The following is a 14,958-nucleotide window of genomic DNA, read 5'->3' on the forward strand; positions in this document are numbered from 1 at the left end:
TAGGTTATCACCACCTATTGTCCTGCTAACAATGAGCCCATTGCCAGAGTCAGACAGGTACGTGCTTTTTTTTTTTTTTCCTTTACTTGCAAAATGCCTTTAGGGAGTTTGTGCCAGTGATCACTGAGTAATACAAATTTACAAAGTCAAAGAATGTATCCTTTTAACTTTTAAGAATGTCTGGGGGAGGGACTTTCCTGTAGGTTCAGTGGTTAAGATATTGGGCTTCAGTTGCTGGGAACACGTGTTTGATCCTGGTCCGGGAACTTAGATCCTGCATGCTACACTGCCCGGCTGGAAACAAAATTTCTCGGGGTGACCCTGTACTCTGTGAGAGTATATGTGCCCTGGAAAAGGAGACCCCTAGAAAGGACTACCCAAGAGGGGTTCCACTGAGGTCTGTGTTTCTGGATCACCAGGGAACTTGAGTTAAGATGAATGTTCTGACCTCTTGAATCTAGGTTGTAGCCTGAGGTTCTGAATTTCAAATATACTTCAGGTATTGCTCACAGATGAGGCTCCTGGACCTTGCTTTGAAAGGCAAGGTTTTAAAAAGTACAGATTCTAACTTAGCAAATTCCAGCAAGTTTTGGAAAGTATAAGCCGTGATAATCATTTTAAAACACAAATCTTAGAGTCACTGGGGATTTTACAATTATTTTCCAAAAGTCTGTGTTCTTAGGAGATCATCACTGCCCTTTTCCCTTTGTCTCCCTCCAAATATTTATTTAGGCCAGCATGGCTGACTATGAAGAAACTGTAGAGAAAGCAAGAAAAGCATGGAGCATCTGGGCAGATGTAAGTACAGAGTCCGGGACACAAATACCTACTGTAATGACACACAAGGAGGCAGCCAGCGCCCCCTTGCTGATACTGGAGCTTCTTGGGGGCTGTGACTATCTCTAAGCTGTAGTCCTAAACTAGTACTCTTTTCCATATTTTGCCTTCAATAGCAGGGTGGTTTTAAAGGGAAAGGAACTCTGTACTGTTGTAGCGTAAGCAATCTATGAACACTTTCATCTCCAACTGATCTATGAACACCCAAGTCTCCAAAAATTAAGCAAAGAGAAAGGAATATCTATGCTAAAAATAAACCATATGCTCCTCCCCCACCTCCAAGTTTTTTTAGGGGCAGGGAGGGGATGTTAGTAGGTCAGCATTCTTGGTTCAGAGGGAGTGGTGTCAGCAGCAGCTCTCATAGGGCCTAGGCTTCAGTTCCTTGGCAGTCTGATGAAGCTTTTAGGCTAATTCTGCCTCCCCTGTCTCTGTCTCAACTAGTTCTGTGAGCAGGTGTAGACACTGACTGGAGCTGGGCTGGGCCACCCTGAGCTGTCGATAGATGAGGGCCAGGTTCTGGAGGAGGGGAGAGTAAAGAACTGGCTTAGTCTGGATCTGCCGGTTTACCCTGAACATCCCTTTTGGTCTTCCGCCTGAGATACTTGGCCTGAAGCTATAGGAATATCCTGAAATGTTAACCCAGCTCTGCCCCAGGTAGTTACTTTGCCTTAGTGTGCTTTTGTCTTTTGTAGAAAAGGGGAGGCCAGGTGTGCTTACCTCTTGGGTTATCATAAGGGTTAAATGAGTCAATCATTTAACATGCTTACACGCAGGGGTAAACCTTAGTGCCTGTTTGATTTTTAGAACCATGTGCTGCGGAGTTTGGAACTGCTGAGCCTCAGTGGGTTTTTGTTTTTTTTTTTTCTCCTGAATCAGTGGTTGCTCTGGGGACTTGGGGAAGGGCAGACTCTCCAGGAGAGCCCTGAATTGGATGCAGGGTTACTGTTAGCCAAGAGACTGCCTCTGTGCAAAGCAGGAAGACCGTTTCCTTTAACTAATTTTGGCTATAAGTTAGGCTCAGGGTTAATTGTATACAGTCAAAAACTGAACTGAAAAAATCCTTGAACAGAGAAAATACTGCTTCCAAAAGTAGTGTGCTAAGTGAAGTTCATCTTAGCAATGTAGAGAATAGTGGCCGATGCCATGCCAACTTATTTTAAATCAGCTCATTCCCCATCTGCAGGGCTCACATCTGCAGGTATGGAGTGCTGACTATTCTCCACCACTCTGTATAAGGTGCTTGAGCATCCATAGGTTTTGGAATCCATGGGGGTCCTGAATCAATCTCTCATGGATAATGAGGGACAGCTATATTGTTTTTCTTTTTTCAATTAATAGACTATATTTTAGAACAGTTTTAGAGATACCAAGGGGCAATTTCATGCAAAGATGGGCTTGATAAAGGACAGAAATGGTATGGACCTAACAGAAGCAGAAGATATTAAGAAGAGGTGGCAAGAATACGCAGAAGAACTGTACAAAAAAGATCTTCACAACCCGGATAATCACAATGGTGTGATCACTCATCTAGAGCCAGACATCCTGGAATGTGACATCAAGTGGGCCTTGGAAAGCATCACTATGAACAAAGCTAGTGGAAGTGATGGAATTCCAGTTGAGCTCTTTCAAATCCTGAAAGATGATGCTGTGAAAGTGCTGCACTCAATATGCCAGCAAACTTGGAAAACTCAGCAGTGGCCACATGACTGGAAAAGGTCAGTTTTCATTCCAGTCCCAAAGAAAGGCAATGCAAAAGAATGCTCAAACTACCACACAATTGCACTCATCTCACATGCTAGCAAACTAATGCTCAACATTCTCCAAGCCAGGCTTCAGCAGTATGTGAGCCCTGCTCTTCCAGACGTTCAAGCTGGTTTTAGAAGAGGCAGAGGAACCAGAGATCAACTTGCCAACATCCGCTGGATCATGGAAAAAGCAAGAGAGTTCCAGAAAAACATCTATTTCTGCTTTCTTGACTACGCCAAAGCCTTTGACTGTGTGGATCACAATACACTGTGGAAAATTCTTCAAGAGATGGGAATACCAGACCATCTGACCTGCCTCTTGAGAAACCTATATGCAGGTCAGGAAGCAACAGTTAGAACTGGCCATGAAACAACAGACTGGTTCCAAATAGGAAAAGGAGTACATCAAGGCTGTATATTGTCACCCTGCTTATTTAACTTCTATGCAGAGTACATCATGAGAAACGCTGGACTGGAAGAAGCACAAGCTGGAATCAAGATTGCCGGGAGAAATATCAATAACCTCAGATATGCAGATGACGCGACCCTTATGGCAGAAAGTGAAGAGGAACTAAAAAAGCCTCTTGATGAAAGTGAAAAGTGGAGAGTGAAAAAGTTGGCTTAAAGCTCAACATTCAGAAAACGAAGATCCTGGCATCTGGTCCCATCACTTCATCGGAAATAGATAGGGAAACAGTGGAAACAGTGTCAGACTTTATTTTTTGGGGCTCCAAAATCACTGCAGACAGTGACTGCAGCCATGAAATTAAAAGAGGCTTACTCCTTGGAAGAAGAGTTATGACCAAGCTAGATAGCATTTTGAAAAGCATAGATATTACTTTGCCAACAAAGGTCCATCTAGTCAAGGCTAAGGTTTTTCCAGTGGTCATGTATGGATGTGAGAGTTGGACTGTGAAGAAAGCTGACCACTGAAGAACTGATACTTTTGAACTGTGGTGTTGGAGAAGACTCTTGAGAGTCCCTTAGACTGCAAGGAGATCAATCCTGGGATTTCTTTGGAAGGAATGATGCTAAAGCTGAAGCTCCAGTACTTTGGCCACCTCATGAGAAGAGCTGACTCATTGGAAAAGACTGATGCTGGATGGGATTGGGGGCAGGAGGAGAAGGGGACGACAGAGGATGAGATGGCTGGATGGCATCACGGACTCGATAGATGTGAGTCTGAGTCAACTCTGGGAGTTGGGGATGGACAGGGAGGCCTGGCGTGCTGCGATTCATGGGGTCACAAAGAGTCGGACACGACTGAGCAACTCAACTGAACTAGAACAGTTTTAGGGTGAAACTGTAGGCGAGGAAATTTTTTTATTCTTCCCTTCTATGTTCTTTGGCTGGCCTAATAATTAGCCAATATACAACAGATTAGCAGGAGAAAAACATTTTAATTTTTTATGAGGGGGAGGCATAAAGATATGAGACCCAAAGGCAGCAGACAGTTGAGGCTTAAACACCATCCTGAGCTAAGTAAAGGGATAGGGGCCCGGGGCTTCAAAAAGGAGGAGGATAGTTGCTAGGAATGTGAGCAGAGCAAGTGTTTGGTAAGCAGATATTTTCCCTTTCATGCAGATAAGCCAGATATAAAAAAGTTTTCACTGGTGATAACTCCTGGTACAGGTCCCTTTCTAATTTCTTTTGGGCTGTTAAGGGGAGTTAGAAATCTTTTCCTGAGTCTTCTGGGCCTTAATTATCTGTAGCTCAAAGTAAAGCCAAAGAACTTGTCGGATTGGCCGATTCTGGGGTGGCTTATTCTGAACTCCTAAGTTTCCTATATTAACACCCTGCCTTGGTGGGGTACCTCTTAAAATTGGTGAGCCAATACGGGCACATCAGTAGTAACTGAAGTCCATAAGTTGCATCAAGATTCACTCTTTGCACGTGCTGTTTTGAATGCTAGTGGAACTTTTGATTAGAAACTTCCGTTATATGTGTGTATGTACCCATAGTAAATACAGTCTTGTTTGAAAACAGATTTGTGTGAATTCAGGGTCTTTTCTTTCCCTGAACTGACTTGTAGGTCAATCTTGGCTTTGCCCAAGGGGGTGGCAGTTGGCACTGTGGTGTCTTTAATGTTGTGCTGTGCTTTGCCGTTCGTGCTGTTTTCGAATTCAGGTTCTGATTTGAAGTCTGCTCTTCCACAGGCATGCCAGCCTCTGCACCTAGTGTTCTTTCTCTTTCTGCTCTTCATTTTCATTTGTCTCCGTAGAGTGGGGCTGCTAAGTGGGAACGAGTGGCTTCTCTGGGTGATGTTAGAATCAGTTGGGCATCCCACTTGTTGGAATTTGAGTTCAGCAGTTGAGTCCAGAGTTTAAGGAGGAAGCAGAGCATTTCCTCAGTGTGCCTCCAGGACTCCTCAGACATGAACAGAACAAAGCTTGGTCCCCTCCTGGTGCACACACTTCTCCTCTTGGCCCCTCACTTGCATGGGGCTACTTCTGCTTGGCCCTGACCCTTCTGGGTGCCTTGCCTGTGAGGACAAACCACAGTTTCATTTAGTTTCTTTGTATTCAACCTGGAATTTTTCAAAGGGAACTTTTTTTTTTTTTAAAGGAAAAAGGAGACAGTATAAAAATATGAAAAGGCAGTTTATAAAAATGTTTCTCTTAACTAAAACCAACCACCAAGAACCTGGTTGGGAATTCTTGCTCTGCTGCTTTCTTTCATGAGCTGATTTAGTCCAAATGCCACCTGTTTCTGCCCGTCTGCATCCCCTGTGGGTATCATCACTTTCCTTCTGCAATCCTGGTGAGGAGGAAAGGCAGAGTCTCTTTCTTCTCTTGATGACAGCAACTCGAATGGGCCTTCTCCAGCTGCATAAAGGGATTCCAGATACCTGTAGCTCTCTCTTTTTTTTTTTAAGTTAATTTTTAATTGAAGGATAATTGCTTTGTAGAATTTTGTTTTCTGACACGTATTAACATGACTCAGCCATAGGTATGCGTATGTCTCTGTAGCCCTTTAACGCAGTTGTCTTTGGAATACTTCCCCAGGGGCTCAGCGGATGACAGACTCGGTGCTCTTAGTTCCCTGTTTATGGCTGCCTCCGATGCTCGCTGTAAACCTGACTTCAGAGTGAAGTGTGCAGGGACGAGGACTCTCGGTGGCTGTCTCAGGAGGGTCTAAGGTTATTGATGTGCTGTTGTGCTGGGCTGGTCAAACCCACACGGGCATGGGACTGTCTTCCCGGTTTCCTGCTCGTCCTCATCCCTCACCTCATACTTAATCCTGACATTCTTTTTATCTCTTGCTGTTTCTACCCATCATTTTGGAAGCGGGAAGAAAGAAAGAAAAAAAGTCAAGTTTGAGTGGTCTGAGAGGGAATGTAGTTTAAACCTTGGGTGATGGGTTCTAATGTGTACCCAGGGTTGAGACTTGATCAGTTGCCAGGTCTTCACAGTTTGAATTATGTTTATCTCTTGCTGTTTTTGTGGTCCAGACAGCCATCATCCCTTGTCCGGCTTCATAGTTTTCCTGCCTGAGTCTTTCCTCCCTCTGATAACATTTCCTGTACCACATCTAGAGTGGTATTTTAAAACGCACTGTGAGGGACTCTCTTCGTGGTCCAGTGGTTAAGACTGTGCTTCCACTGCAGTGGGCCTGGATTTGGTCCTTGATCGGGGAGCTAAGTCCCTGCATGCTACGTGATGCGCTGAAAAATTAAAACGCACTGTGATTTTTCTCCCCACTGTACAAAACCCTCTAGTGACTTCCCCACTGCTCTTTGGATCCTTTACATGGTCCTTTGCAGTGTGGCCCCTCCTTTCCACTCCTACTTCTTTGAAGTCTTTATAGTTTGCTGAAATTATCCTATTCTCTTGCCTTTTAGCCTTTGCAAATGTTATCTCTCTGCCCCCATAATTTCCCTCTCCTTTACCTACCTCTTCAGATGGCAAACACCAATCATGCTGTAGGCCTCAGCTCTTTAAAAAGCCCGCTTCCTTCCCATCTCCTTGCCCCCACGTAACGCTGGGTTAGTGGTCATAGGTGGTCCACTTGTGTAGTTTAGCGCCATCATGGCGCTTGCCACGTGAGATTATAATCTCCTGTTTTGTCTCTGCCACCCCCAATGGATTTGAATCTAGCTGCCTTGTTTCCCTTGAATCCTGGGGAATAGCACACTATCTGGCATATAAAATGTGTGCAGTAAGTGGTGGTTCAAAGACTGATAGAATAGATAAGCTCAGAATAGTCATGTGTACAAGCTCAGAATAGTCATGTGTACTGCATTAGCCATTCTGAGTTGAAATTAACCAATTTGCTAAGGCTATAAATGTGTGGTCTAAATTTGGTTCAACTCATTCAATGCCTTAGAAAACACAGAGGATCTTTGCTGTTTCATTTAATGTCACAATTTTTGTTTACTGTTTCCAAAAGTGTGCATGTATCATAAAAATAGCAAATGTTGCAGACATACAAAATGCAGAGAATCAAAATGTTGTGATTCCATTTCCTGGAAATTGCAACTGTTAACCTCTTGTTGTATATTCCATCAAATTTAAGCAAAAGTTTACTTACCATATGCATTATCTTGCTTTTTTTTGTTGTCTTGTTACGGCTCTTTAAAAGTTTTTCCAAAATCTACTTTATTCTTTTCAGAAAGGGTCTAGACATTTTACGTGCTGTTCTTTGCTCAGTCATTCAGTCATGTCCAACTCTTTGTGAATCCATGAACTGTAGCGTACCAGGCTCCTCTGTCCATGGGGATTCTCCAGGCAAGAATACTGGAGTGGGTTCCCATGCTCTCCTCCAGGGGATCTTCACAACCCAGGGATCAAACCCCAGTCTCCTGCATTGCAGACTGATTCTTAACCTTCTGAGCTACCAGGGAAGCCCTCCATTTATGGCTATTCCGTAATTAACCAATCGTGTGCTGATGGGCATTTGGATGGTTTCTGTTTCTCTACTGGAAACAGCACCGCAGTAAATGCTGTTGTAACCTATACTTTTGCACACTAATGTTTATGTTCAATTTCCAGGAGTAGAACTGCCTGTTCAAAGTAGTGGGGCGAAGGATGCATTTTAAATGTTAATAGAAAGCCAGGCTACCCTTAGATTAGAAAAACTATACAAGTATGTTTGGTGTACATTTGGGGAAGAGAGAGAGTGAAGAAGAGCCCTGAGCTCCATGAGTGCCTCAGTTATTTTAGCTCCACTGCCTAGTATTGCCGATGTCACACAATAAGTGCTCAGAAAGTATTTTGTGAGAGGGTGGTATGATTTGAATGGATTTTGGACACCAGCCTAAGTAAGCTGATTTAAGGTTTGGGTTTGCAATCAGTTTGACCCATGTGAAAACATCACTGCGAATCATATAGGGTTACAGGTTATGTAAGGTATTTAGAGCTTTGTAGAGTCATCCCACCACTCCAGTATTCTTGCCTGGAGAATCCCATGGACAGAGGAGACTGGCAGGCCGTGGCCCATAGGGTCGCAGAGAGTCGGGCACGGCTGAAGGAACAAACAACTAAGCATGCAGTGTCATCCCAGAAAGTTGTGTCCAATCTGAATTTCTCTCTGTACTTGGTGCAGTCCTTGCTCACCAAGAATGTGTCATCTGTATATTTTTCTTGCTCTCTGGAATGGGTTTTAAGGCCTGTCACATCAGACACTGATGAGATCAAAACAGATGTTTTTGATGTGGTTGTGCTTTGTACTTTAACAGCACATTAGTACTGTGATAATAGACATGAACTTACACTTTTCAGCAGACACTAAAATGCCATTCCTTCCTTAGATTCCTGCTCCAAAGCGAGGAGAAATCGTGAGACAGATTGGTGATGCCTTGCGGGAGAAGATCCAAGTGCTAGGAAGCTTGGTAAAGTATTTTTGTAGTAAATATATAGTACTTTGAGTGAAGAATAAGGCTGTTTTGTACTTTTGTGTATAAGATTGTGATCTTTTTAAGGTCATAATTTATGTATTTCAAAAATATATATGTATATAAATTTGTAACATACATTTCAAAAATCTTTTCTTTAGAGGAAGGATTAACAAGATGGACAGGAAAATGTGAAGACAATTCTTGGGCTTTAAAATTCTTCAGAAAAATAAGAACAGACTGTGGTTTATAACCCTCACAAAGCAGAAACAAAATGTTTTGCTTTCCCCACCTCAAATTTAATGTTTAAAGCAGGAATTCTGTTGGAAAAATGCTGCTTGGTCTTTTGTATTTTTAGGTGTCTTTGGAGATGGGGAAGATCTTGGTGGAAGGTGTGGGAGAAGTTCAGGAATACGTGGATGTTTGTGATTATGCTGTTGGCTTATCTCGGATGATTGGGGGACCCATCCTGCCTTCTGAAAGTAAGTGCTAAGTATTGCACTCCGAAACAGGGAACTCCCCAAAATTCTCTGGTTGTGAGCAGTTTCCACAAAATACTTGTATATGAAAATGTCTTTAATCTCTTTACTAAGAAAGTCAAGTTAAAACAGGTGAAAATAATCAGATCAAGATGCTTAAACTTTTTAAATTTTTTAAGATAAAGCTCAGTGTTGGCAAGTTCATGGGTGGAGACTTTGTGAAGTGAATCACCAGTCTTATCTGGAAAACAGTTTGGAAAAATATCTATCCCGAAAATATTTAATGCAAGTTTCCCTTAAATCCATTAAGTATTTAATGCAGGTTTCCAGAATCTTAATTTAAGTAAATAATCTGAAATGCAACTGAGGTTCAAGTATTAGGGTGAGCATTGTCCCATTAACAGGAAACAATGGAAATGGCCTAAATGTCCAATCATGACAAAGGCTGAACAAATAATTTTGGCAGTCTATTAGCAGATATTGTCAAGAGATCATAATGATTGCCTTCCCCAACCGCAAACTTTATAGGAAAGTTGTACTTATTTTTACTTCTTTTGTCTTCTTTTTTAATATATACTTATTTTTAGATTATTTTGATTTTTTTGAAAAGATAGTCTTTTTCATTTCACAAAATTAAAAAGGAATAAAAAGGTGAAGGAAGAAATATTTTCCTCCTCCCAGTGGGATACTCCATAGTATTCCCATGAACGTATGAAATGTTTCTGGTTTCTTGAGTGTATCTTTCTGGAGCTTATTCAGGTGCAGACAGATATGTAGCAAACCATGTGTTCTGTTTTATACTTTTTTCCTACTTAATGTATCTTAGAAGTTGTTTCATATTGTTCCGATAAGGTGCTTCCTTCATCTTTTTTTTTTTTTTTGTAATGGCTGTTTTGTGGTAAGGATGACCAGTTCCCAAGTAACAGATATTTGGGGTGTTTCAGTCTTTGCCAGTTAAACTGTGCTGCAACCTTGCACTCAGTGACGGGGACAAGGGCTTACCCAGTTTGTAGTGTTTGCCACGTCAATGGAACAAACCAGGTGAATTCATGTGACTGTATTGAAAGCACAGAGGTGGAAATCTCCTGAAGTAGTAATGGTGGTTATCTGTCAAGGCAGAATTATTAATGGTTGGTATTGTCTTTCTTCTATATTTTCCAAAGTTGCCACGCTGGGAATTAGGTTACATTTATAATCAGGAAAAGACATTTTTAAAAAAATCACGTTTTCCTGTTTCCTCTTGGTATATTGGGCAAATTTTCAAATGTACAGTTATTGTCCATAATTTGCTGTGTAACAGTGAGTCCCATTAGCCAAGGTTAATTTTATATTGAACACTTTCAGAGGTTTTTCAGAGTTAAGAAAGGAAACTGCCAGTTTGGGGTGATATATATGTGCAAGCAAGTAACTTTGATTTTTACCTGCTCTAATGTCTGACTCACCAATTAAAATCCTTTTCAATTGTTTACACTTTAAAAAAATAGATTATTCATTTATGCAGAAGCTCTTGGGTAACTTTGACTTCATTAATTCAGTTAATGCTTGTTGAGTGTCTGCCAAATGATCTAATAGGTAATAACTCGGTTGAAAAAATGTAGTCCTTTCCCTCAAGAAATGTATAAAGCTGTAGATTCCTTGCATTTTAATTTTGTTTATTTTTACTTATTGGCCACACGGCATGCAGGATCTTAACTTAGTTCCTCAACCAGGGATCATACCTGTGCCCTGTGGTGGAAGCATGAAATCTTAACCACTGCACTGCCAGGGTATTCCCAGGGGTGATTTTAAACTGGGAAGAAGCCTGTGTGAAAGCTTAAGATGGGAGAACTTGGCTTATTTGGGGAACTGTGTTACTGCAGCCCTGCCGGAGGGCGCAGGATGAAGGGAGAGATGGGTGGAGAAGGAACCTCGGGAAGGGACTTTATCCTGAGGGCAGCTCTGGTAGTGATGGGGTTGCCAGAGTGTGGCAAGTGGGGGGCGTCATGTCTTCAAAGCTATACTGTCTCCCTGGAGAGAAGGATACGGAGGGGAGGGGCAGAGAGGAGGAGGTAGGCTCTGTGAGGAAGAGACTGTACCAGCACATCACCTCCAGGCAGAATAGGGTTCCCGGACTAAGGGAGGGCCTGGGAGTGAGGTGGAACAAGTGCTGGGTTCCCTGTTCTTGCTGACAGGCTGAGCATGGCCAGAAAGGCAGATGGCTGGGAGTGCGGCCTTCCTAATGCTTTTAGCCAGGTTTCATGAACCTTCGCACTCCTTGCTCTGGTTCTTCACTGCTTCAGCTGCCTTTGATTAAATAAGGCTCTTGTGGGGTGAGATGGTTGGATGGCAGCACCAACTCAATGGACGTGAGTTTGAGCAAACTCTGGGAGATGGTGAAGGACAGGGAAGCCTGGGGTGCTGCAGTCCCTGGGGTTGCAAAGAGTCAGGCACAACTGAGCGACTGAACAACAGCTTGTGGCATTATGGTGACTTAAGTTGGTCTATAAGAGACAACTATTTTAATTTATATTTTCAGTTTTCCTATATGTATGTAAAGATGTGTACACTTAATTCTTTCAACGTTTATGTAATTGTTAAAACTTACTTTCCCCCTGTACGTGAGTCACCTTGTCCTGAATTTAGAGAGGTGAGCTGAGGGCCTCATCCGTCCCCGTCAGGAGCATGGCCCGGAGAGTCGTGACTCCTGTGTTGTGGTTGTGCCCTGCCCTTGGCCATCACATCACCGAGGACATGTCTCGTTTCCTCTCTGAAGTTTCCTTGTCTCCCGGATGGGACTGGCACTGCCCTGATCCACAGAGTTCCTTTGAGGAGTAGAGGCTTAATGGATATCCTCATGGTTTATAAGGTAGTCTGGTAGTAACAGCATTCGTTGTATGCTGGCGAATGTACCAGTGTCCCCCAGCTGTGTAAGATGGTCTGTACAAAGCATCTGTAGTCCCCACCTGATCTGGTGCATCTTTGTTTTGAAAATGAAAGATTGCCGACTTTGTTCTTGTGACCTCGACAGGCATTAACTTATTGTGTTTAAGCATGTTGCATGCCTTCTTCGTCCTCAGGACCTGGCCATGCTCTCATTGAACAGTGGAATCCTGTAGGCCTGGTTGGAATCATCACTGCTTTCAACTTCCCTGTGGCCGTGTATGGCTGGAACAACGCCATTGCCATGATTTGCGGGAACGCTTGCCTTTGGTAAGAACGGTTCGTTTTTTTATCCACTAGTTAGATGGTAAAAGTCTCCGTTTTCAGGTACTACTGAAAGTATTGCAAATGTTTTGAAATGTTTTCTACTATTTCCGTTAACATAGCAAGTGACACCTGCTAGTTGTGAAATGCTGGGTTTTAGTTATTTACGTATTTTACCATCAGTAAAATTTATATTTTTTGACTTAACTTTTTGACACAACCTTATACCCTCTTCCTTCTAGTTATTTCTACCCCAGGCAAGTATAGTGTAATTCAGTTTAGACATTAATTGCTTGGACTCAGTGTCAGACTCCACCTGTTTAGGGGCTCAATCTTCCACAAGACTCCTCCTTCTTAAGATGCTAGCTGCAAATGTTCCCAGTCCTCAGGACATCTGCAGTTCTCACTGGCTGTCTACAGATTTGGAGGTTACCACTGGTTTCAGTAGAGCTTCCCTGGTGGCTCAGATGATAAAGAATCTGCCTCCAATGCGGGAGACCTGGGTTTGATCCCTAGGTTGGGAAGACCCCCTGGAGGAAAGCATAGCAACCTACTCCTGTATTCTTGCCTGGAGAATCCCCATGGACAGGGGGACCTGGCAGGCCACAGTCCGTGGGGTCGCAAAGAGTCGGACACACGACTGAGTGACTTTAAGCACAGCACATACATTGGTTTCAGTAATTCATTAGAATGGCCCACAGAACTCAAGGAAGTGCAGTATTTAATGGTTGCACTTTTGTTGTAAAGGATGTATTTAGGGCGTGGTTTAGAAGGGTTTCAAACACAGCATCCCTGCCCTCTCCCTGTGAGGTCAGGACATATCACTTTTATACCCAGAAGGCATCACTGAGCTTTGGCGTGCAGAATTTTTATGGGGTTTTTATGACATTGGCATGATTGAGTAAATCATTGTACCTGTGACTGAACTCAAGTCTTCCTCCTTCCCTCCCCATGATTGATCTTTCTCATCACCACCTCCCGTCCTGAAGCTGTCTTGTGGGGAGGGGCACTAGATACCTCAGTAGCATAACAAAGGCTTTTCTGTCATTCAGACCGTTCCGAGGTTGTTGATACTGGGTGTGCCAGAAACTGGGAGCCAAATCCCTGAGAAGCTCCAGCAGTTGGTGATGGACAGGGAACCCTGGCATGCTGCAGTCCATGGGGTGGCAGCGTCGGACACGCAGAACTGAACACCAGATACAGTCTTCATTATGCTACATTTCACAAGCAGAAAACTAAATGAACGAGTAGGAGGGAAAAAAGAGCTTGTGATAAGTCACAACCTTCTTTTAGAAACACGTCTCTTTTTTTTTTTAATTCAATAAAAATTTGATAGTGAATTCCCAAGAGATTCTGAGGCACTTGGCCAGTCTTCCCATTGCTGTGTTAAATGTTACATCGCTATAAAATATGTGATAGTAAAAGTTAGCTGGGGAAATGTAAGTATTTATAGATAGATGACAAAACAGTTGCTTGCTTTTAGCTTTCATGTTCAATGGAGCAGCTTACATCAGGAGAACCAGGAGAATTGTCTTTGCCCATTTTGTGTCTGCCCCACTATTGTGTATTGATCTTATTGTTGTTCTCAGTTGAAGGTACTCAAAGACTATATAAGCAAGGCATAGTTGGAAGGATTAATGATTCGTCATCATGTTACCAAAGGCTAGCAGTATGGTGTTCTGAAGCCCCCCGAGTCTTCCAGTGAAAGTTCACATTGACTGATCTCTGTTTCACTCAGTTTGCACAATAGACAGAGGTTAATGAAAAGTTCCTGTAGTCAGTGTAGCAAGCAGGTTCAGAACTGCTCAGGGCCATTTTTATACTTAGGAAAGTATTATAGGCTCTGTTATTTACTTAGAACTTTTTCTCACAAAGACTTGCTTCTGCTTACAAATAAAAGGTATTTATGATTTTCACCAAATTAAGCTGACTTTTTTTGTTTTTATTTTTTACTGTTACAAGGAAAGGAGCTCCTACAACTTCCCTCATTAGTGTAGCTGTCACAAAGTAAGTATGTGTGGCTTTCTTTTTCCTGGGTCTCGGGGAATCGTAAAAGGGTGATTGATAGCACTGAATTTTTAATCTGGCATGAAAGTGTCATATTTATTTTAGCATAGAAAATCTGGATAAACTCTGTTCTTTGATTGTAATAACATTTTTATATCATTGTGTAGTTTACAGATCCTTTTCAGGGCCATGTCATTTAAGTCGTGGGAAACATGCCAGATACTGATATAAATGTTGAACTTGAACTCTTAAAACATTTTTTTTTTCTTTGTCATTTGCAAAATAAAAACAAATCCAGTGGAGAGGAAATAGTCTTGCAATTTAGGGGCTATATGCTGTAACTATGCAGCATGTTAATGGTCTTAATTTCTACTCAGGCCCATACTTTTATTGTTCTTGTTTAATAGACCTTAGCAAAACAAAGAAAGGGTTAAACTATTCAACTGATTCTTCTGACACTGTCTAAAATGTATTTCATTTTTTGGTTAAAAATTACTGTTTTATTTATTCCTCTTTGGAAACGTGATAACACTAGTTAAGTCATAAAATCAGTGTTACTAATTTATCATTCCAGAACTAGAGAACGTATGGAGGAAAATGGCTGCCTGTGTAGGGTGATGATGGGCCCTTGATGATGCATTGTTTGCCTGGCCTGCATTCTCTGATTTAAGAATTATTGGCAGAGAGCTTGTGATGGAGTCTGTTCATAAGAGGGTCCTTAATGTTGGACTCCAAGGAGATCCAACCAGTCCATTCTGAAAGAGATCAGCCCTGGGATTTCTTTGGAAGGAATGATGCTAAAGCTGAAACTCCAGTACTTTGGCCACCTCATGCTGAGTTGACTCATTGGAAAAGACTTTGATGCTGGGAGGGA

General features: G+C 42.3%; 1 protein-coding gene across 2 annotated transcripts in view; it reads left to right on the top strand.

Annotated features, from left to right (window-relative positions):
- Positions 1 to 14,958, top strand: part of ALDH7A1 (aldehyde dehydrogenase 7 family member A1) — a 39,248-nt gene that overhangs the window by 1,796 nt on the left and 22,494 nt on the right. For both annotated transcript variants that reach the window (XM_068979474.1, XM_068979472.1), the window contains exons 2-7: positions 4 to 57; positions 733 to 798; positions 8,332 to 8,412; positions 8,774 to 8,897; positions 11,951 to 12,083; positions 14,040 to 14,084. In XM_068979474.1, the coding sequence (XP_068835575.1) occupies positions 4 to 57; positions 733 to 798; positions 8,332 to 8,412; positions 8,774 to 8,897; positions 11,951 to 12,083; positions 14,040 to 14,084 (503 nt within the window). The remainder of the gene's footprint in view (positions 1 to 3; positions 58 to 732; positions 799 to 8,331; positions 8,413 to 8,773; positions 8,898 to 11,950; positions 12,084 to 14,039; positions 14,085 to 14,958) is intronic.

This window comes from Capricornis sumatraensis, chromosome 9 (assembly GCF_032405125.1).
Source record: "Capricornis sumatraensis isolate serow.1 chromosome 9, serow.2, whole genome shotgun sequence".
Classification (NCBI taxonomy): Eukaryota; Metazoa; Chordata; class Mammalia; order Artiodactyla; family Bovidae; genus Capricornis; species Capricornis sumatraensis.